Below are 24,186 nucleotides of genomic sequence, written 5' to 3' on the forward strand. Positions count from 1 at the left end.
AATAAAATGACTGCAATAGTATAAGCAATCTGTCTGTGCTGTTTTTTTTTTCAATTCAAGATCGACGTGGTTCTGTTTCGTTCTAAAAATGCAGGCAAGGCTTAAAACTTGTTCATGCACTTTATTTCTATGAAATATCTTAACAAACCAGTACAATTGGATTCGGCACAGATTTCACTTTCACAGTTCTTAAGAACTTTGATTGCATGAACTTCCAGAATATTTGGATTACAATACGTAACAATCCCTATGCACAGTCATTGCTCGGACCCTAAATATAAACAAAAATAATTCAATACATAATCTTTTTTTACATTAAAGGAGATAGAATCACTACTAAAAACACTTATTAAAACAACAAACCCTTTGGCTGAAGACTGGAGCCTCGTAGAAAGAGAAATGCAGATGTCTGACATTGAATGAAAGACTGAATAACTGCAACACTGGTCAGCCAAATGCCATTACTTCCAGTATCACATTAAAAGCCGTGGCTTCAACCCTTCAGCATGTCAAATGCAGTCCATGTTTTGATCTAGTCTTCAAAACAACATCACCATTGCTCAACTGTTCTCACGTCACGCTGATATGTGCTAAAGATACGTCTTGCCAAAGTGAGAAGTAAAAATAAAACTTCCACCACCATCACTCAGTGTTCCCAATTTGGAATCCTTTGTGGCTTTCTATTCAAGATCCACACGTATCATCTCTCCACATGAGTACCACTAAAAGGGAACCCCACAGCCATCACAGTCTGTAGAGAAAACAGAAACCAGGTGTAACACTCACACAGGGAGTGCTCGTTTGATAGTCGCTCTGACCGAACGTGTGTGTGTGTGTCTGTGTGGGTGTGTGTTAAAGTGACAGCGGAGACCTTGCCAAAGCACAAAGGTAACATTCACTGTGCCTTCTGCTCATAAGTATTGGAAAATATGTGACAGAGCATGTCAATGAAGCCAGATTGCCGTTATCTCTTCAGTTCCCATGGTAGTGTGTACACGTTGGGGTATCTGAAGTGCTGGAGTGTGTTAAGATCAGACAACGAGTACAAGCAGTGCGTTTGGACACAGTACAGTTAAAAGTGTTGGCAGACATCATGTTCGCGCCTCCAACGATAAGAGTTCAACCTACAAAGATGTTTATACTATCTATATTTATCATATGAACATTAAAAACATTATTCCACAGAGGTTCTTGTAAGCCGTATTAACCCATGACCTGCTAGCGGTAATGAGTAATGTGTTCTGAAAACATTTTTTATGAAGATCTGCAACTTTCAAGAGTATGTGCGGACAAAGGAGAACACGGTTACATATTTATGATATTGCTTCAATTGTGCTCGACAGGTCAAGATCTTCCCAAGTCACACGTGAAAAAGGACACTCATCGGGATGAGGGCTCAAGATGTTTTCCCAACTAGTGACTTCATCTTACTTGGAATTGACACCGAAGTCATCGAACAACCAGACATGTATAATACAAAATAAAATGCTTAAAAAACTAAACAACAACAAAAAAAAGTCTGATAATTTCTTTGTGACGACTACAATCACTCCCTCTGTGCATTATTATTTGCTGAGAATTAAAATTTGGCTGCAACTGCAGCTGCATTCTGCTAAAAACAGCTTTTCTACATTTTGAGAAATGGCTCCAGAGATTTGATTCTTTTGTTGTGAATATCAGGCTGTCAAAAGTCTGATATTTTGCTGCCTGGTCACACGTCACTGGTGCACTGACCTGCAAGTGTGAGGAGCCATCTGTGGGCCGAAGTGTAATGGAGGCAAACCAGTTAATCATGAAACATGCGAGCTTTGTGGCTTTGTATTGACACCAGCCGCTTGTATCATGTAGCCGCGAAGAACCTGCCACACTGCAGGCAAGTCTAAAAGGTCATATCGCATTTCAGCCGACTTCTTTTTACGATTATTGTTAGACAAGAGGGACACGTCAAGATCCCATTGACACAACACACAAAGCTCTGCATCCGCCCATACCTCTGAAAAGAGGTAGCAGCCAGTCATTGTTAACATGTGCGCTCGCTTTTCTTTTGGTTATTGGCTCTTGCTGCAGAACAATTTCAGAATTGACACACACACGCCGACAGGTACAACATCCATAATTTACTTATGAGGGAACAGTGTGTGGTGTTGAGCCGTCATCAGGGCTGTACAATCCTCACAACAGAGCCTGATGGCAGCAACAATTAAATTATTCTGTCAACAAATGGCCAAATATTTCACACCAAGATCATTTGTGTGAACAAAGTCTTCACTCAACAGAAATAGTAGCCTAAGAAGTTAGATTTATTTCCGACTTTTAATTGGTGGCCAACTAAATTTGCCCAAGAAAACATTTTAGCTAATCCTGCAAATAATTACAACTTAAAAGTTAAACACTACGACGATGAAGTGGTGCTAGAAAAGACACATTTTGGAGGATGCTTACCTTGCGTTTTGAAACCAAATGGAGGTAAGTAATTGCTGACTTTCCCGAGATGTTTGAAGTTCCGATCAAGAAACATAGGCGCTGGTTTCATGAACCTGAAAAGAAAAAAAACCACAAGAAAAATGAATAAGGGAGTAAAATTTACAGAAGCAGCGACTGCTGTGAAATCTATTTATGTGAAGAATTGTTCTTCTTTGACATTCTTCTCAAACCTCAGCAGCGTCACACTCTCCCTGCTCCACCTGGTCGAGTAATATTATTGCTCTTGGAACATTTTACGTCGTAAACAGGTGATCATTGATTTGAATTGTTCCACGGTCCACTTAAATGAATAACGTTTCCCCCTCAGGCACCCAGTCAAAGTCCCCCCCCCCCCAAAACAAGAGATGCGTGTACACACTTTGGCAGAGCAGTCAAACACGGTGCAGGGAACAGACAACCAGAGGCTGGAGGCACCTCCACCGCCAATCCATCAACACAACTTTCCTCCCAGGCCTGAATTACAACTGACAGACGGCGGTGAAGAACCTGTTGAGATGATAAGCGTATGCCAAAAAACATCAAATGAGCTTTAATAAGATTGTTTTTACCAATGAGAATGTAGAGGAGGCTGTTCCTGGGTTTCTACATGTTCAAACTACTCCAGTCCAATTTGAACGAGGGTTTGACGTTGTAAGAAAATGCCTTTAACCAATGTGTTCAATTCCCCGTGAACTGCTACTTCCAGTAGGATCTCTTGCTTATCCTGTGTGTCTATATAAGTAAGTGTGTCTTTCTTTGATTAATAGCAGCTCCAAAAATCAAAAGACTCCATTTCCTCTAAGTCATGCTTGTGACCCGAATGCTGGGCTATGTGCCACTACTGCAAGTCTGGCTGCAGGATAGATGTGTGTTTTTATGACCTGCCGTCAAGCGAGAGGGATGCGAGAGACAAGATAGATACTCTTTTTTTTTTTTTTTTTATGTTTACATGCATGAAACTCTATGGACACGCTTGTACGAGACATTGTGAACATTCTCATGTCCGACGTGAATAATAATCAGAACAAATCCCAAAGAAAAGACCTGAAGAGATCTATTAAGCTGGCGTGCGTTGTTTTATTTATGATCAAAGACGTGCAAAGATTACATTACATTGACTGCTGAACTGTTCTTCGAGCCAGAACCAGACCACCAACAACAGAACTGTTGCATCCTCCTGAGGGGCTGATGATTGGTGTTGTGTTAAACACACGCACACGTTCTTCTTTCTCAAGCGGACATAAATTACAGTGAACACAGCCAACAGACCACCGCTAACTAGCAAAGGCATTTTAAACTGGGAAATCAGGAGCATGGCTGCCTTCCCCCCCGTTTCTCGGCAGGAATCCCGGGAAGCTTGTAACCGTAACACCACCATGTGTTCACAGGAAATATGTGGCTCTATAAGCCACAATGACCAAACATGGCTGACATTGTTGAGAGATCTTCCGGTGAGGTTCAATCTTCTTTTTTTTTTTTCGAAGGACCATAATCAGTCTCTGATGCCCTTATTTTCCCCAAGCTTTAAAAGCATTAGAATAGAGGGAGACTTAGCCCAAGATGGTATGTATGACTTTTCGCTCCTCCTCACGATACCTGACAGGCACGCACACACGCACGCGCCCACACACAAAGACTTCTGTCCTGCCAAAACAAATGGGAATTCATTAAACTACAGACTGGCGGGGCCATGAGGCACTATAAATAACACGGGACCATTACAAGTCACTGAGCCTTGACCGACAGTCAGTCACTGACATCCTGACAAAGCAGAGAGACAGCGAGGCTGCTTGTTGTTAAATAAAAGTCAGGGCTCCCTGCAACATCCAGCAGGCAGGGATGCATTGTCCTCATTTCCTTTGCTGGGTCCATCTTTCACTGGCAATATTTTCATAACCAAGCCACTTCAAGTTCACTGCCAACACTTGATTTAGGGCTCCAATGCAAACAGTTTTGGGTAAGACGGAGGGGAGGGGAGTGGTCGAAAATAAAGTGGATTCTGCAGGGCAATGGGCTTCACAGAAGACAAACAAGAAGGCAGGAGATGATTAGAAGGGGAGGTGATCGAGGTTAAGTAGCCTTTCTCCAAGAGCTGAACTGCAGGATACACCTATTTAGGATAAAATGTTACCAACAATATCTCAGCTGTTCATTCTTTCACTGTTTAACATAAACAGCAGGCAGCAAAGAAATCAGGCAAAAACAAACAAACAAACACACAAAAAAAAGAAATCAACTGGTTGTCTGCCTTCCATACAGAACACAATCAATCACCATCAGCATACACAACTGTATGTTTAACCATACGTTCACACTTGTGTATACAAATATACAAAAAGATCTACTACATGCAGTATTAATTGTGCTCATTGACCCGGTGTGAGTGGATTAAAGGTGGTAGTAATCAGTGTGCTCCCAGGGGTGTTTTGTGTTGTACAGAACTTTGATCCGACACGTGCGGCTGATTAGAGGAAGTCATTATGAGGGAGGACGTTGTTAACGCCACCCTCTCCTATAGGTGGAGGGCAGCTCCACAAAAGTGCTGCTCCCAGCTATTTGAGCACACTGCACTTTAGAGCAGTGGGGCCAAGAGTGTTGCTTGGAGCTGTGCGCAGGTATTCTTAAGGAGCATACGTAATCTGCCACAAAATAACCGTAAAATTATGCAATTAATCAAATTTTAAATATATTTGATTACAGCGCTCGGCCTTTTGTTACTGTGCAGTTTCAGGCAATAAAGAAAACAAGCTCAATGTCTCATCTTAGAAAATACAGTCGGAAAAATTGTTCAGAACGAGGTCAAGAGCTCAATGTAGTGCCACTAGCCATTGTTCAGCAATGCAGAAAATTGCTTTTGCTGAGCTTCAAGAACGCTAATAGGACAATGCCTCATAGATCAAGCAGAGATGGGCAGCAAATAGAAGACCAAAGGATTATCAAATGAGCAAATGACATGAAGAGAACCACGGAGGATGGCGTGGGTTGAGCAACAGGAAGCTCCCAGTGAGTCAAACAGGAAGCTGTTGGTGTGGTTCACAGAGAAAGCCTCTGAGGCTCTGTGATATGACAGGATGACAGAGGCGCTTGTGTGCGGCCTGGGGATCACAGGGACACAGTAAAGTTTTTGTGACAGAGAAGATGACAGAAACATGACTGAGGCTGGGGAAGACTGGATCGGAATGTAGGTTTTTCTGTTTCACCCTCAAAACCCTCGAGGCACAGTTCAGTTGGCTCGACGGGTGACATCATGCATCCTGGTATGCTTGAGCAGCACCGCTTTTAACCACTGACACGCAATTGAATTCATTTGTTTGGGAAGTTTCTGATGTGTACATCAGTGTTGCTAATTGAATCGAAGCTCTTAGAAATCCAACCGCTTGAATCGATTTTTCTGACAAGCAAACATGAACACACGGCAGTGATGAGCGCAAGTCAATTGTGGCGCAGATTAAGGTGCAAAGAAGCCAAAGTGGAAAACTAAAACATAAGGTGCATCATTGGAGGGGGTGGGGAGGTGTGCGTTTGGGGTTTAAGGCAGAGAGTTCAGTCAGTGGAGAGTTTCAGTCAACATATTCAATATATCCTCACACAGCGACATGAACGCATGTGAGACTTCGTTTTGACAAAACGGTGTTTCTTACCTAGGATAGATGGTGGTCATCTTGGCTGCTGCATATCCTGGCTTGCACACTCCTTCGCTGAGGTTTCCATACTTGTACACCAACTCCAGTGGTCTGCACATTCAATTAAGAGGAACACATCCGTCAGACGCGTTGTGAGAAGTGATTCTCTAACACAGTGACAAATTCAAAGCATTAAAAACCCAAGATTGTCAAACAATCTTCCTGAGACATATTGACTGCAAATTACTTAAGAAGTTGCAGAACCCAGCAATAAGTCAGCATATCACCTATGAGCGGCAAAACAAAGCAGAGAGGCCTTGTTAAAATAATCACTCTGGCAGAGCTAAAGCTAGAGCCTCCAATTACTACCACAGTCATTAATAATCTCACGTATGCATCGATTCTACTTCAAATAAACACGGAGAAGGGTGAGAAGGGGCCAGGTCTTCACACTATGTGAGGTCCTGACTCTTAGTTGGTAGGAGAGGCAGCTTACCTTGGGCCTGTCTACATAGAACTTAAAGCTCTTCTATGATAATATACATTCCAGTACTCTCATGCATGCGCTTGTCACTTGGTCTTCGCTGGCCTCACACTGGCAGATGATGTAGGCCCCGTCTACACAACAACGTTTCACGTGGTAACGCCAACTCCGTGAAAAAAATAAAAAAGGAGCACATTGACACTGCAGCGGTCGCCACACTGACAACAACGTAGTTAGTATGCCGGGCCACTGGAGGACGCCGTTGCTTGATTTTGTAATGAAAACTCAGACGTAAACGGGACAAAAGTGAAGAAGGTGTTGCGGATACACTCGTTGCCGTGTAAATGAGGCATTAGAGGCATTTTTCTATCCGTCAACCTGGAAGCAGTGATAAATAACCCAGGTCACAATTAATTACTTTGCTTTAAAACGAATTGCAAGATTGTATGTTTGGGCTCTAATGGTGTAATTAATGGCACTGAAGACATACGGCAAGAAGCTTTACTGCATAACCTGAACCCATGTGAAATCCACCGAGAAGCATGTGCTGACAGTCCCTCCAGTATGTGGACAGACACACTGTGAAAGCCGTGGTGGTGATGACAACATGACAACTGACGGCAAAGTAAAGCAGGGGCATCGAAATGGACCTTACTCTGCCAATTTAGAAGAAAAATGTCAAACCAATTCGGGGAATTCGACGCAATAACCCCTCTGTAAATGATTTATAGCAGCCTGTCGCCTTGTCAAATCACAGTTACTGTGGAATAAACAGGAAATGTTTATCACATCTCAATTCGTACACGTTTCTAAACGTATTACTCAGTCCACTGATTGTATTGGTGCATTTGTCACCATGCATGTTTGCTTGGCCGTGGTTTATTTTAGCATATCACGTTAGATTAAAACGTTACCATTTTTATACATGGCCGTTTCCCATAGATCAACAGCAACCAGTCTAACCAGTTCATTGGAGGATTCTAAAATTTCAAAAAGTAGAACAGGAGTTCGCTTTCAGCCATTAGGGTCCTCTTTGGTAGAACAAACTCAGTCTCAGGTGGGAAATTTCCACATTTGATAAAGCTTCTGGTTCGGGCTGGCTTAGGTCACCACGGACCAAATTTGTATTTAACATTTCATGTCCCTTACATTATGTTACAACAAAGTTTGTACTCGCTTCACCTTCCTGCAGGATCACTGACCGTGGAACAAGAAGTGCTTTCTTCCTCCACCATGTCTGCAGTTAGCTTGCTGGCTGATAGACTGTTTTTACACTCAATCTGCTGTTCTTTTCTTCTCCTGACATCACCTAACTGTCACCTATGCAGAAGAAAAACCACCATCTGCTTCTGCAGTTTTTCCTCATCGCTGTCACCTATTACTAATGTGAGACTGTTGCCATGAGATGGCCATTGTTGTAAATGGTACCATATAAATAAACGGAATTGAACTTTGTGAAAGCAGATGTAGAATATATATCCAAAGGAAATGAGTCTGACAAAAACCGTATTAAACTGTGAACATAATGGAGAATCCCTCCATGTGTGCATGACATTAAGTGTTTTCTTGACATGAGATGAGAGTCGTACTCACAATTTTGTGTCGAGCTGCAGAAGGAAGCCCTGCTTATCATACACTGGAAAATAAAGAGAAAAGCAGAAGTGGAAACGGCCCGTTAACATACACGTCCACAAAGCGTATGAATGAAAAGCATGGCATCTTAGGAGGAAACCGTATACAATTATCCATCCTACAAATGTTTCAACTATCAGCTCAGCAGCTGTAGTTGTGAACAACCTGCATGATTTCCACAGGGAAAACAATATGGCAAAATGTGAAATTAAAAGCATCAGGAAAAAGAGGTTTTGTGACACAAAGCAAGGTTAAAGGAGAAGCCAGCCAAAACAATCTGTTGAATTTAAAATAAAGTTAGAAAATAAGTTAGAGACCACCTATGGACAATCAGAGGGACAGCCAATAGGTGCCTGGTGAAGTGCTGAGGTAGAAGACAGAGAAGCACAGAAAACGAGGAGGAAAAATTTAAAGGTGAAATGAAAACTTCATTGTGAAAAATAGTATGTCCTTTAGAGTTTCTACTGCAGTTTTAACAAAGTCTTACAGGCTCTTCAAAAATACTATAGTCACTATTTTCTGCAAATTAACATTAGCAGGACAGGAGACTAGGTTTAATACAAGCATTAGTTAAAAGTAGGAATATTGTGCATTTACGCCTGTAGTTGCGGATCTTGTCTTCACAGAGAAGCTGGAGAATAAAAGATAAAGAAAAGGACAATGGGAATGTGTGACAACTGGTTAGGGAAGAATCCAACCACTGCCCTAGAGGATGGGAACTTTGCTTCAGCAGCCAAGATGATTCAGAGTGAGTGTGTGTGCGTGTGTATGTACATTAACTTTTCATTGAGCAGAAGCATAAAGCAGCCGAAGGCAGAAATTAAAGCTGCAGGTTGGTACCCGCCAGAAAAATGTTGATCTTACAAGGTATGACAGTATTATGCAGCAAAAACCCCCCAGCACTGCCATTTGTTTCCAAGCCATGACAACAGAGGGCAGTGTTGTACAACGTTACGAATGATGATTGAGCAGATGAAAAGTTTTTCTCTCTCTCTCTCGTTCTCTTTTTGGTTGATCTTTTGGCGATATACAAAAAAAAGCTGATGGGCTTATTTTGTATGCTGCCTGTTGCCCCATCCAAATGAAGCAACTTAAATACTTCAGGGTTTTAAATAGCTCTGCGATCATCTCTCAAATGGAGGAGGGACAACAAGGATGGGCAAGGGTTTGTCTGGTGGGGCTGCCGATGTACCTGAGCCTACTATTCGTCCCGCGGTGATGTCCGTTTCCATCTCTGAAAAACAAAAGCTTCAGTTAGCACCAATCGAGGTCAGTCTGTTGTGGAAGACCGTTACGGACGTGGAAATAAAGCCAAGTGCAAATTACAAGTATTAGAGAGTAAGGAGGAGGAGAGTGGGAAGGATAAGGTTAGTTGGCTTTAATCCCAGTTGGCTGAATTCTAATTATCAATCTTTATTCAAAGACAGAAAGCCCAATGAAGTAGAAAATTAATTTCAAGAAGCCATCATTGTGCGAATATTACAACAGAGGCACCCATGAAAACTTAATGAGCAAATAATCACAAACACTTCCAGTAACCAGACAAAAAAGAAAAAAATGATGGGTAAATGACAAGTCAGTAGGACGGTAAATATGGAAAGCTTTCAATCTTGAGTTAGCAGAGATTTTGTTTTATTCCATGGAAGAAAAACAAAAACAAAAAAACACGCATCAACCAAAACTATGAACACCCGCTCCACAAAAGTCACCCATTATGGGCAGAGTCCCAGAGCCTCTACCTGGAATTCTTTTCACTTCAGCACCTTTAGTGAGGGCTACAGTTGTCTCTCCTGCATCACTGTCTGTAAACAAAAGGGGGTTAACATGCTGAAATGAGGTCAAGATGGTCAGTGTAGGGCTGTGGGGCAACTATTAACCGCCACAAATCTATGAAGGGTAAAACATGAGCTTCAGTAAAGCAACACTGGCGGAACATAACAACAATGCACGTAAGCAAGAGGCAGACACAGACACCAAAAATATAGCTTTATTCGTCACCCTCCAATGTGTGGCACAATCAGCAGCAGCAGCAGCAAACCGCAATAGAAACACAGCTGAATCTTCAGAAACTAAAAGACTTGCACAATCTAATGGAATCGTATTTGACTTTCCAAATATTGCACTAAAACCACAGACGGTCAACTATTGCAACTTAAAACTATGATACTTTTAACAATTTTAACAAAGTTTCATCAATCCACAGTCGTCCTGGTATTCCAACACGGAGGCAGATATATTTATTGTTGAAATCATGTCGCCTCAGACCACCACAATGATGAACAGTAAGTTTGCTACCAATCCATAATCGTCCAAATACAAACGCCACCAGGTTCTGCCATGTTCAGTGACCAGCCAGCTTCTTCCGTTTGAGGTCAAGATGAACTTTTCTTGTATATCATAATTCGTCAAGCCTGACAAGAACCGCTCGCCCTGTTCCAGTCTGTAAAGATACAGGAGTAATTCAACCTTGAATCACGTTATCTGGACAAAACCTTCAATTTCAGTCAAGCTTATGTGTGTAGATGTACTGTGACATGTTCAATTTTCACCAGAATAACACAATAATATGTCAGTTTGAGTGTATTTGCGGGGGCTGTCGTGTAAATAAGTAAGTGACGCATTCAGTTTCACGAGGTGGAAATAGGACAAAAGCTACAGTGACTGACATTCTGTGACCAACTTCTCTACGTGAGGGCAAATACCAGATCAGGTTCCTTAATTAGTAAACCTCACACCTGCTTACAGTTGAAACTGTATCTGTGTAACAGGACGGCTCCAAGAGAAACGAAGCCCATCCATGATGAGGTGAAGCAAGTCGGGGTCAACGTTATTTGGACTGTGCCATTTGAGCAGCTGCTCACCTCGGCACTTAAACCATACATTCCTATGGCAGCAGGGAGGAAGTGAACCTGGAGACGTCACAATTACAGCGCAACAACCTTGTACATCGAAGGGATGAAAATTAACACCGTTATGGGCTACTTAAGCTTCCTCTTAAAGTCAGTTCAGGCTTGAAGTGGGTTAAAAATGTGGTTTGTTGGCTACTGCAAATAGAGCAAAATAGTGTTTGCGGCACGGCTGGTGGCGCACATTCTTTTCTCGCCCCGCAGGCGTTAATTTCAAGCGTGATTTAACACCCTGAGGTGGTGTTCCTGTTACTAGCGAAGAAAAACCCCCAATTATAAGTGACCCTGCTGCTGGTTGTAAGCTGTTATTTCAAAACGCAGTTCGAAGAATTTATTCTATAAACTACAACATTCACAAAGATTTATGATGACATATTGCAAACAGATACTGGCTAAAAGCATTGCTAACATGCTATTAAACCAGAGTGCTGTAAGCAAAAAGGTTCAACGGTGAACATTAGGCCACAATTTTGCAATAGTTGTGCTATCTCTATATGGTAGAGGTGGGAAAACGGTGTAACCCTCAATGGGTTTTTTTAAACTCACAGTAAATACAATTATTTCAACAGGTTTTCCTTTTGTGTTTCCTTTGAGAAAATACCACATGTTGAACACTGCATGTTGAAGAGGTGAAAGATCAGCCCTGCTCTGCAGCAGCGGAAGAGGAATCAATGACAACAGCCGTATTGTAAATGCCAACATTGACACTCGAACCATTCAGGAGAGGACGGCCAAAAGAAAGTCTGGCTGATTAATAGCATGAGCACCCTCTCATGTCTGCAGTCACACATCAATACATCAGTTGTTCCACCACTTAATCGGTACACACACACACACACACACACACAGAGGTCTGTTGAGGTTTCAACACAGCGATACAGCAGGCAGGGCGGAACTGTTTCACAACAACAGCAAATATTTTGATGGTGGTTTCCAGACTTAAAGACTGCCAGATGAGCTCAAAAAACTTTGAAAAAAAAACAACTATAACTTGATTCTTTTTTTGTGTGCTTATCGTGCTCACTGACACACGACTGAAGTATCTACATTAAGAACATCTTAAAGGTTAACAGCAAGCGGGATATAAAAGTCAACCGCTCAAGTGAAGGAAGCCTTTTTTTTTTATGACTCAGACATTACAAGCTTCAAATATACAGTCCTGCTGACACTGGAATGACAACGACTGAATAAACTGGCCTGAAAACAAATATTCCAAGGCAGCACACATGGCCAGGTCAAAGACGGGCTAAAAACAAACAGCCACAGAAAATGCTGCCCTTGGCTGTTGACAAACCTTAGCGCTCGAACCGTTTTAGCTTTAACACATAAACCAGTATGACATACGCGGAGATGTGATAAAGCCTTGACAGAGCATTCCTTGACTCACTACGCCCCAAAGTGTTACGTCAGGAAATTGCAATATCTCGTAGTCTGTGTAACAAATGATGAAGAGTTAAAAAAAATATTAGATTGACAATTATTATTATTTGCATGTACTAAAAGCATTGGGCATTCATGTGAAATACCTGCAGCGGTTTTATATGTACATAACTTTACTCACTTTCAATTCAAACGCATTAACAAGGTGAACCGATTTGAAACCAACTATTAAATATTTAAACATTTAGCATCTTCTTTTAACTAAAAGCCTCCTCTTGTGAATTACTGGTTAAGGAAATACGCAAAACACTCGATTATATAAACATCAATATAATATATAAACTACAACTTCAAATCAAAGTGTTTTCTGTGGGAACAGCATTTTTTCTTTTCATACATGTACGCCGTTTCTATCAAGTGGAAATAATACAGAACGACTCGCGAGCTGCTTTTAAAAAAACACATAAGCCTCTGCATGACATTTGTCCCTGGAGCAGAGAGTCTTTGGCTGTCGAGGTTAAGAATGAGAAGGAGAGATTATTCAGAATTTGATCCTCTCAGTGAGATAGCACAGCTTAGCTGACCAGGACAGAGGGCAGGAGAGACTGTCCACATGTTCCCTCTTTCTCCTTTGACCCCCCCCCCCCCTTTAAGCCAAACATCTGGCCTCGGAGTGGAGCAGAAAGCCAATATTTTGCATTGCGAGCAAAGTCCCTTTCCCTGTGTGGCGTTACAACCGTGTCTTTAGGTGAGTGTGTGTGTGTGTATGTGTCAACCCCAAGAAAGCATTCTCCATCAAAGATTTAGAGTGGGAACTGCTCACACTGCACTGTAAGAAAATATGGCACACTGTAACAGAACACCAGAGTCGAGTAACATGGAGATCCTCTCCCTGCTGGGGAGTGCAACAAGATGATGAAGTGTCAAAGGGGTAAGGCAACACACAAACAGGTTTGACCATATCACAAGGAAATAATTTACAGAATTCACTTGTAAAAAAAAATGAACGATGCAATCAGAATGTTTTAACATTTATGCTGATATCCACATACTGTGCAGTTTGCTTTGGCCACGTTTCAACTGGTAACTGCCTCAGTACATTACACATTACAAGACAGAGGAGCAGTGAAGGTCAGGAGTTCGGAGAATTTCAAATACCTAAGCTCGCAGAGTTTCATTGACAATGGTTAGAACTATGCTTGACGACGTAAGAGGTTGAAGGTCGAGGAAAGCATAGAAGAAGCGATGTTTTCTGGGAAACTAGAATAAAAGCGGCAACTTCAACATTCCTCAATGAAATATCTTAATAGGTATGTAAGACGGTAGTGGGCTGACAATTTTCTAGATGTCAGATAAAGTATTGCAATGTGTCTTTCACAAGCTTGGGACAAAGCAGACAATGGGAACAGTTAATACGTCACATTCCATACCAGGCGTGTATAAACGGATATTGTGAATCGGTTAAAAGCGTTATTGTCCATAAAATCTGCCTTGGGAATGGCCATGCTCAGTTTCCCTTGATATAGTTACCAAGACTAATAACATGTTTCCCAAGACTGATGTAATGACATGTTGTCACAAGACTGGACTGTTGTAATTCCCCCGTTATCAGGGTGTTCAAACAACTCTTTAAAACGTCTGTGCTGCAGCAAAAGTGCAACCTTGAATTACCAGGTTATATCACACACCTCCCATATTGGTTTCTCATCATTGGTTTTCTTTAATATCTATAATCGGGTCCAATCATGCAACCATTGTAATACTATGTCTTGAGAGTGAAAATGACATTGCACAGCTAATACTGATTAAAGTAGTATGTCTGTGCGTGATAGCGTTGGGGATGGCATCTTGAACGTGAGATAAGTATGCGAGGAACAACTTCACTATTGCCGCCGCTTTTGAGAACTGCTGGAGAGCAGTGGTGAGTTCAGAGACTGCAGTGAAACAAAGGCAGAGGAGTCATTTCAATGCTCCCATTGGCCATGTCACGATAACTGGTGAGGCTGCAAGTTCCAGCTTAGTTTCAACGGCTGAAGCATTGAATAAATGGTCCAAATGGAACGAAAGCAGTTGAAAGCAGAAGTTGATTACAACTGGCACCAATAATGAAGAGCAGGGAAGGGCTCGGCCCACACAGGCAACAGTTGAGGGAAGAAAAAAAAAATAGGTATGATGGAAATAGGCAGACTGCTCAGTCAGCCTCACCCATATTAGTGATGTCTGGGATTAGAATTTTCTCCATTTCCATGGCAAAACCCATGATGGTGCAAACAGAGTTCTAACAATTCTAACAATGGCAAGAGAGTGGAGATAAACAGGTTTCCGAAGCATTCAGGTCCAGTTTGGTTCTTTATAACACCAAAATGTGTGTTTTGTATACAAATACCTCCTCTGTAAGAATGTATCACTTAACAACATTGTGTGTGGGGCCAAAGTGAAAGAAAGTTACATTTTTAAGAAATGTTTTAGCCCCCTCTGCTGGGCTCCGGCAGTTGTTCCAGCTGCAGCTCCAAAGTGTGACATAATTCTATACCCAGCTCAGAAATGCCAGGTCTGACTACAGGATATCCAACAGACAAGTAAAACACGCCACATTGTGAGTAACATTCACACACACAGTCACACATAAGGTTGTTTTTTTGGAGGGGGTTTTTTTAGTTGGAAAATGAAACACGTGCCATCCGGGTGTGTTAGGATGACGGAGTGAAGCTCATTTTCACTTTGAGCATTAAGTGTTTCATCATCGCAGCATGGAAATCTCAAAATTACATTTCCTCACGTCTTCAAACGCAGGCGAGAGAATAAGTAGGTCGCACAACAGACACTGAAAAAGCGTTACCCTTTTCAGTTAAGACAAGAGTTCCAAACGGTTGAGGTCTGCCAGTAGATTTCTATCTGGAAGACAACCCACATGGGTGTATCCACTGCTTTCACGCTAGATGGATGACACAATCTGATTAAATTGTCCCCACAACATCCGGTGCTCTGGTAGCACGAGTGAAAAAAACCCCGACTAACCGAAAGAAACATGCAGGCTTTGGGACACAAACACATAGTTTGGCATAACGGTTCAGCACAATGAGCAGCAAAATGAAGCGATGAGTCAGTCAGGCTGCACTTACGAGGTTTCTGGCCCCACACGTGTAGATGTAGCTTCCCGGAGGAATAGTAAATGAAGCCCAAGACCAGCATGGGGCACAGGACGAACAGCAGCTTGTGTGTGGGCTTCATGGTCTTCAGTCATTCACATGGCACCATCCAGGTCATCACCTGCAAAGACAACGGCATGGTGGGAGGTTTGATTCGCAGGGAGAAATTAATCTGTCAGCAGCTGAAAGAACAACTGACCAAAACAGCAAGGCGATGAGGAAGTGGGGAAAGACTGAAGCCAAAACTACAGCCAGGTTGGGGGTGAGAGGACTGTTAAGATAAGTGTGTAAACAAACAGATATTGAAGGGTAAATACCAGTGATAGGAAATATCCTTCCTCTGACGACTGCACCATTCTCTCAACAAGATGTAGAAATCCCAAAATATCATATTTACAACAGATGTGTCCGATTTGGTCAAACAATCCCTGGTTTGTTTTTATTTCAGGACCTTTCTGCAAGGGGTTTGAATGTTCTCTCTGTACATGCATGAGCCTTCTGCCATTTCTCCCTGCAGTCCAAAAATTGGCAAATGATGCCCTTTCGGTGAGACTCTCTGTTTACCTTGTTGACTGACTTTGTGTGAAAGCACAGTTCAAAACGGACAGACCCCGGGTCAGCTGGGATCGGCAGATGACCTTAAATTAGATTAAGCGGTACAGGGGAGGGACTGTCAAATTTCCTTGTGTGAACTCTTTTTAACCAGTTCAAATAGAGGAAGCAAAACAGAAAAACAAAACGCCAAGGCCAGGGAATTTTGTTTTGTTCCAAGAATGAATTGAGCCGAGTGGTGAGAACTGCAATATATTGCCACTCATCTGATGTCGAAGCAGCCGTTTGACATCCTTCCCCAAAATACAGCAATACTTCTAATAGTTTACAGGAAACCACACCCAACTGCTGCTGAAAGCCGCATATTAAAAGCGTTTCACCTCACCAAAGTCATTCTTGTTTCATTTAATTAGCAGTGGACCTAGATTACTGCGAGATCTAATAACCCTTGCATCTCAAGCCTAATTGACTTGGATGCGTAATACATAGATCAGATCAAACACGCCACACGACATGCCAAGAATCATGACACCGAACAGAAAACAAACGCAACCCGTTATGCATTTGCAATTTTGCATACGTCTGTGTGCTCTTGTATTACAGCTTCACACTCAATGTTGCATAAATATATAAATCATATCACGCAGGGCAGACGGTCTCAGATGTGACGTGCTTAAAAATATTGAATTCTATTTCCATCTGCATCTCCGGTTCATCCTGAGAACTGCTCGGGGCAATTTGCAAATGAGGGAGTACGAACCTTGAGCCGAGAGAGGCGTTTGGGCAGAGCCGAGCTCAGATAAGACTATAATACCGTTACAGAAACCGTACATTTCAGACCTTTGTAATCCCTGTGAGGCAACAGATGTACTGATACCACAAGCGCCAACCTGCACAATGTGTCTGTTGTTAAAATCTAGATCATGTCACTATGCATCCTCCACAACGCTCATCATGGGCCAAGGCAGGATGCACCCTGGCCAGGTCATCAGGGGGAGAGAGAGAGAAAAAAAAAACCACACACACACACAATTTAAAGCCACAAATGCATCAAATGCATGTGTTTAAATCGTGGTGAGAATGTGCAGAGGATGCATCCAGAAAGGCTCTCAAACTTTACAACTATTTACATTCAAGGCGAGTCGTTTTTCGGAAGAAGTTACCTGAGAAAGACTGAAACACACCTGTACAGCCAGCAGTGGGGAAACTTGCCAAAACATAACAGTAGTTTTCAGATTCAACCTTTACGGATTGCGACACAATATGATATTAGCGATGGTCCGTGATCAAAAGTGAAAAGGGGTTTGTTTTTGTTTTTCTGGAGGAAACATGAACCATGGTGGTCGTTAGTTCGCACCAGCATCACAAGCCTGACGGTGAACTCACGCCACTCCGTTTCTCTTATATCCCCACACACACTCACCAAAGCGCCGTGTTTCAGGTGACATTGTGTGGCCGGTTAATAAACCCAGGGTGTGTAATTCACCTCCTGCTCCAGTGTTGCCATGTTCCTCACCGAGCGGAGAAAGAGAAAAAAAAATAACGGAACTTTGCGCTCCGATAATTCACCGCAGACTTGTATCACATAAGCGAACTACTTCAGGCTTACCTGGCTTTGTCTCGGATGGGGGAGGAAGTTTCTCCCCTGCCACCTCTTTCAAATGACAGCGTCAACATAATAAAATGTGTGCCACATATTTAACGGAGGTGTTAAAAGACGAGCGAGGAGAAGCTAACTGTTGTTAGCTCGCGCTAGCCAGCTGCTATGCTAGCGGCTACGTTGGCACGGTGGTGAGATTCGCCTTGATCCGCTGCTCGGCGGGCCTGCAAAGCACAAGCAGCACCGGGAAGAAGAAGAAGAATGTGGCCCGGACCAGCCTCTTAAGTACCGCGACAAGCACGGCAAACAGCCGCCGGAGCAGTCCACACACAGAGGAGGACCGTGCAGGGCAAGAACGAGCGTCGCAGATGTCCAGAGAGGACAATAACGGAGGCGGTCCGGGGTGCTGATGTTCGGGGGAGCCGCCGCGGAGGGGGACCGCCGGGTTCACTTCCAATTAACCGCTGGCGTCACGCGGCGCAGCAAAAGCCTCGCCGTTGCAAACCGTTACACGTTACCTTTTTTTCTTTTTTGATTCTTTCCTTTTGCTCCGAGGCAGACGCGGGACCAGCTCTACAGAAAACACTTGATGGGTCGGTAGAACGACCGTCTTCTCCCTCCTCTCCACGCCATCCCGGTGCGATGTGCGAACGTCGGCGGCTCTGCGACTGCGGTCTTTCCGCTGCTGCTCGGCGGCTCCGGATCGCATCAAGGCTGGCACAGGCTGTGAAATACACCCCCCTCCATCAACAAGGCTTCGACTGGTCCACAACAACACGGTTCCGCCGCCGCCGCCGCCGGTGTGGTCACGTGAGGGATGTGGGTTTCTCCCCTCCCGTTTTTGCGGCGCTAAGATGAATGCGCCGTTTCATTGCGCCGCTTCACGTGGTGCCCCTGGTCTCCTCCGTCAGCTGTTAACATCATCATCATGGCTCTGTTGCTGGATGGTTTGTATGTGCATTTTATAACGTGGGGAGCACCTCTTCACTGTAGCAGTCCTGGCTTCATCAACAGTACTGGGTTTTTTTTTAAATTTTATTATAGGCCTGTTTTCCTCCAAAATCGGGTCTATAGGGGTTAAACTGCTCGTTTTAATTAAACATTAGAATCATAACCCATTGGTGTTCAAAGTCTCCGGCTGTATTGCCAGCCTGCATGGTGGAACAGTGGTCTGGGTTACATGCCCAGGCCTCTCTTGAGTTTGCGTGTTCTCCATCGGCTTCCTCATGGTGCTCCCGATTCCTCCCGTGGTCCAACATGTTTATTGTGATCTGTCCAGGTTGTATTTCGCCCTCACCCATAGTGAGTATGGATTGGCTCCATGCAATGGCCCCGCAAACCGACAACGGACTAAAGTGGCATAAAACTTCACTGCTTCATCTTGTTCAGGGTTGCAGCGTTCCAGGACCTTATTCCTGCTGACTGTGGTAACAGTTCATTGGTTCCATCAGTGTAAACGGAGATAGACAGTCATGTGCATGTTTTTGACTGTGGGAGAAAACCTACACTCGCATAGGTAGAACATGCAGGATAAAACACAGAAAACCCCTGGAAACTATGACCTCACCATAGACAACAGTGTCAACCACCACACAACCTGAGAAGAAATCTTCATGACTTTCTGAGTAGAATTTGTCGGAAATGTAAAGCAGTTGAATTAAAATGACAGGATAGGCTTTAAAAGGAAAACTAATGGGTGTCAAACTCATTTGATTTCAGGGGCCAAATGGAGCCCAATGTGATCTAGTGTTTGGTATAAAATAGAGCAAGATGATCTATACCTCATCAGTTAAAAAAAAAAAAAGAATAAAAATGATTTACCGGTACCTTTGTTTTAGGAAATGGAAATTTTATCCAGATTCTTTTTATATGTCAACTTTTACCCTTCTTAATGTTTAAAGTGAAGTTTTCTTCAGTATAGTATTGTACACTTTGCAAGCTCATCCTGCGGGCTGGAATTGAACCTTTTGGTGGGCAGGTTAAGACTCGCAGAATGTATGTTTGACACCTATGCATAAGGGTAACAGGGTAACAACATACCAACTATTTAAAACTAAAAGCATGAGTACGACACTTGTTATAGTATGTGTTTTTAATCTTATAGGATCCAACTAAACTATATTATCCTATAATGTTGTAGCTTTTCTATTTCTTATTAGAATATTGTGAAGTGTTCACACTGTATATAAAAAAAAACCCTCTTCTCAGATTGTTCCAGAAAGTTGCACACAGTGATAATCTTGTCACCATTCATACTTCTCTGAAATGCTTTTACTGAGCTATCACTGCTTAATATAATGAACAACAAAATACTCCTTGAGAATCACTTCCTGCATGTCTCTGAGCTGCAAAGTTCCAAAACTACTCATGGATGATGGTTCTTCTTCATTCATTTTACAATACTCTCATAAAGCTAATAAGCATGTCTCCATTTCATCCCCACAGCCACCTTCAAACACTCACATAAGCTCATGTACACACTTTCAAAAAGAAAGCTAAAAATACTTTTATGAGTGAGTGGCTATTTACATCTCCAACCTCATGCAGTGTGAGATCAGCATAAGCATGATGTCCGTGAACAAGCATTAAAAATAAAACAAAAACAAAGCTTTTTTTTTAATTGAAATAAATTAGATATCTATTATAAAACCCTTCTTTTCTGTTATTGGCACTTAATCACTGACTTGTTAAGAAGTTTACCGGCAACATGCTCATTGAGGAGCACATTTTCAGGTGTTTTGAGGCCTTTTTCCCGCCTACAAAGTATTAAATGGCATTGCGTGGCTAACCTTTTAAACCTTTATGTGCCTACTCATGCTTTGCTCTCTCAGGATACTGGCCTTTTAAATGTTCCAATGATCAAGACAAAAGATAGTAGGTCAGTGGGCGTTTGCATTTCGAGCCACGTTGTCATGAAACAGTCTACCTCCAGATATCAGACAGGCCTGAGCACTGGAGGGTTTTTTTTAAGTCAAGCTACAAACTCCCCATTTCAATTGTAAAACCGAGTTTATTGTCCAATTAAAATGTTTGTAATTTTTTTTAATCTGTTTTTTAATTTACCAATATACAGCACCTTGGTTTAAAGTGCATCATACATGTCAATCTCATTACATATTCTATCTCTAAATTCCATTTTGGGGTGAGTTTTAAAGCATTTGTCATTACTACTGATCTCCTCCAATCAGCATGGCCAGGATCTGATGTGATGAGGCTTCGCAGAAAAGAAAAGAGGAAGTGATGTAGAGGACGAATCGGTTAAACACTGCCACTGAAATCACCCCAGCTCAGGTACCTAATAGATACAGTACCTGCAGAGTTTGTGTTTCAGCCTCAATCCCAGCTGGGCTTTAACACGATCATGTGTCCGCTTGCAGCAGATTGTTGTGTGGCATCAGATCCATAGTCCTGTCCTCCACACCTGCTCGGGTTACACCGTTTATTCAGTTTCCTCACGCAAATATCCCCTTTTGTTTGTACCCCAACGTTCTCAAGGCCTTATATCCTACATAAGCAGTTACTGGGCAGACGGCCAAGTTCAGCGAGAGGGTGGGATGCAGTCTTCCACTTTTTTTTTTGCCCAGCAAAGAGTGCGGCCGAGTAGCATACCGATCTATTAATATTGAATCAAGCAGGAAATAGAATCGGCTCACCCACTGTTCTCCATCTGGGGTCAGGAGATTAGCAGGAGCCAAGAGAATATTATAATGCATACACAAGCAAACACTGAAATACATGTGTTTGCACGTGCACACGCGCACACATGCACGCACACCCCCCCCCCCCCCCCCATTGAAGCGCTCAAGTATCACAGAGCAGACACGGGCTTCCCTGGTGATTTGGCAGTACTTCATGGCCTTTGACACCAAGATCATATATTTACATACTACTTACAAAAGGAAAACATCAATGGCCGAATAGAAAACAATGCAAGGATATGTAATGTTCCAGTGTATAACTATGGCTGGGAAGTGCATTGTCATCCGTGTTTGTCTGATATAGTAAGGAGCTGTGTTATTGAAGTGGTATGCACCTTTCCTTTTATACGTTTGTCCTCCTGTCTACCACAACACCAGCTATCATTATATCAAATTGAATTAATTTGTCCATTTAAGGTTTGAGCAATTTTAAAACAGTGAGGTTATTTTTTGCTCGGATTGCCCTTTTTTTTCTTTTAAATTATAGCAACATAAATGTGAAACTGCCCTTATTGAAAGGCTCGTGAAAAAGAGTGGTACGTCACAACATATATCCTGGAAGTGTGTGCCATGCAGGAACTCTCACTTAAGATCACTCCGAGAGCTTGATGGTACCGTGGATCAATACAGGATGTAAACAGTGAAATGATACTTGTAATGCCTTTTGCATGCTTGTGCAGTTGGGTGATTTTTTTTCAAGCCTTCATAAGAAGGTCAGTAGAGAATGCACTTAGAAACTAGTTTACAGTAACCAGTAATATCTGCAGAGACAATACTGATTTCGGTTCTTGTAATTGGCCTTCATAATAAGCTGCAGCACATTATCTAACTACAAGTACAACCACATTGACAAGTGTAACCCCCATTATTTAATTGTACTCACTACTGACAAGAATCAGTAACCACAGCTTTTCCTTGTTTGTTGTTGTCAGCTCCCCGAACAAAGTTCCTGCATGAGTGCAGCCAGACTTAACTGTGGCAAGATGAATAATTCAGTGTTGTAACATCTGAATCATAGATGAAGTGTTTGCTTAATGGTGTGGCTTCTTGCTATATAGGGAAGCAAATGAGAAATAAACGTGCTGGAGCGATCCAGTACGATAGATGCTTAGACGGAAGTTAATGCATCTCAAAAACAATTTATCACTCCCTCATAATTAAGTGATATCTCTGATTAGGATTTTGAGAACATTTAAGTCACACTGTCAAAATACAAACTAACCAGTTTTATCTCATCTTATCCGGAAATCGAATCGATGCTGCTACTCCAAGTGATGTAAGGTATAACATGATAAAGGGGAAATGACTGATACTTTGCAACCAAAATACATCTACAATGAGATTTCTGATGAGCTATGATTGATATACAACTGCTCATTGTGTCATATTTCTGTATTACACATTTCTGAATAGAAATTATTATAATCAATATGTTATATTCAAAATATATTACCCAGCCTTACAAGAACCTTTTTCAGCAAAACATTGGTGGCTCTAAATATTTAGACATAAAACCAAGTAATTAAAGTAGTCAAATAGACATCCTTCCATAGCATACTCAAGTTGTTTGTTTTTTTGTTTTTTTTTGTTTTTTTAATGGATCAATCTCGAATTCGCATGATTAGTCTTTGATCCGTCATTCATTTGATCCATTTTTCTCCAAGCTAAAGAGCTGACACTATTGAAACTCAGGTTACTTCCTGTTGAGTTGTGAGGCGACAGTATTAACTACTCCCTCAGTGTGCTCCCCTTCTACGGTCATATCTCAATCTCTAAAATCCATTTTAAAGGAAGTAACTCGTTTTTGGAGGAGAAGCTTTGTGGTTTTATTGATAAAATGGGAACCAGGACAAATAAAACTACTTCTTTTTTCTTTTAATGAAATTAAACTTTTCTTTTTCCTGTCTACCTTCCTCAAGACAGCGGCGAGGTTATTTTAAGCTCCACTGCACTGAGGTCATGAATTCATCCTTGGCCGGCCAATAACTCTTGTTTGTTGTTTCTTTACTGTATCTATGCTGCTGCAGATTATATGGGGAAAACATCCTCATGCAAGCAGAAGAACAATGTGAAGGATATCTTTGGGATAAAAATGCTGATATAAGGTGTATTATTTCGGCTTCGAAAATGCTTTTATCTGTTGGAGTCTTAAGAGATCACCAGCAGAAGAGAGCTGCAAAGCTGATGATGTGGCTTTCGTTGCTTTCTGTGAGACATTCCTCTACTTTACATTTGAGATTTAAGACGAGCTGAAAGCTTGACCCTTGCATTGAGCGGATTGAGCTGTGGTATGCTTTGGGGGTATTTTGCTGCCATGGTATAGGTCAACCTGCCTCTGTTGAGAGAGGAGTCACTGCAAAACAATAAGTGTTGTTACGAGTGAGGAAATGTATACATTTTTTAATCACTAAAGTGGTGTTATCTTGTTTGACAGTTCTCTATTTCAAGCATATAAAGGCAGGGACTTTGATAAGCACAAAGATGAAGTGAATCATTTGCTATGACTCCCACAGTTTACCGATTTCAACTCGAGAGACTAGTTACATAGAGCTCTCTGAAATGATAACCAAACCATCATATGTTAAAGGAGATCACGCTCATCCATCCGGCAGACTAATCTTTGTCACTTTTCCAAATAATTTAAATTCAAAGTCACAAAAAAGGCCTACCTTTTCATCTGTCCTCGATTCAGAATATAA

General features: G+C 42.1%; 1 protein-coding gene across 2 annotated transcripts in view; it reads right to left on the reverse strand.

Moving 5' to 3' along the window:
- Positions 1 to 18,525, reverse strand: part of st3gal3b (ST3 beta-galactoside alpha-2,3-sialyltransferase 3b) — a 41,547-nt gene extending 23,022 nt beyond the window's left edge. Inside the window, exons 1-7 of one of the 2 annotated variants that reach the window (XM_080503643.1) lie at positions 18,308 to 18,525; positions 15,611 to 15,758; positions 9,942 to 10,004; positions 9,395 to 9,436; positions 8,164 to 8,206; positions 6,105 to 6,197; positions 2,443 to 2,537 (exon numbers count right to left, since the gene is read on the reverse strand). In XM_080503643.1, coding sequence (XP_080359769.1) covers positions 2,443 to 2,537; positions 6,105 to 6,197; positions 8,164 to 8,206; positions 9,395 to 9,436; positions 9,942 to 10,004; positions 15,611 to 15,719 — 445 coding nt within the window. In that variant the 5' untranslated portion in view covers positions 15,720 to 15,758; positions 18,308 to 18,525. Of the gene's footprint in view, positions 1 to 2,442; positions 2,538 to 6,104; positions 6,198 to 8,163; positions 8,207 to 9,394; positions 9,437 to 9,941; positions 10,005 to 15,610; positions 15,759 to 17,798; positions 18,020 to 18,307 lie in introns of those variants that run through there. The other variant, XM_080503644.1, reaches the window with a different exon arrangement.
- Between the last annotated feature and the right edge of the window lie 5,661 nt (positions 18,526 to 24,186).

The sequence above is a fragment of the Blennius ocellaris genome, assembly GCF_963422515.1.
Source record: "Blennius ocellaris genome assembly, chromosome: 10".
NCBI lineage: Eukaryota > Metazoa > Chordata > Actinopteri > Blenniiformes > Blenniidae > Blennius > Blennius ocellaris.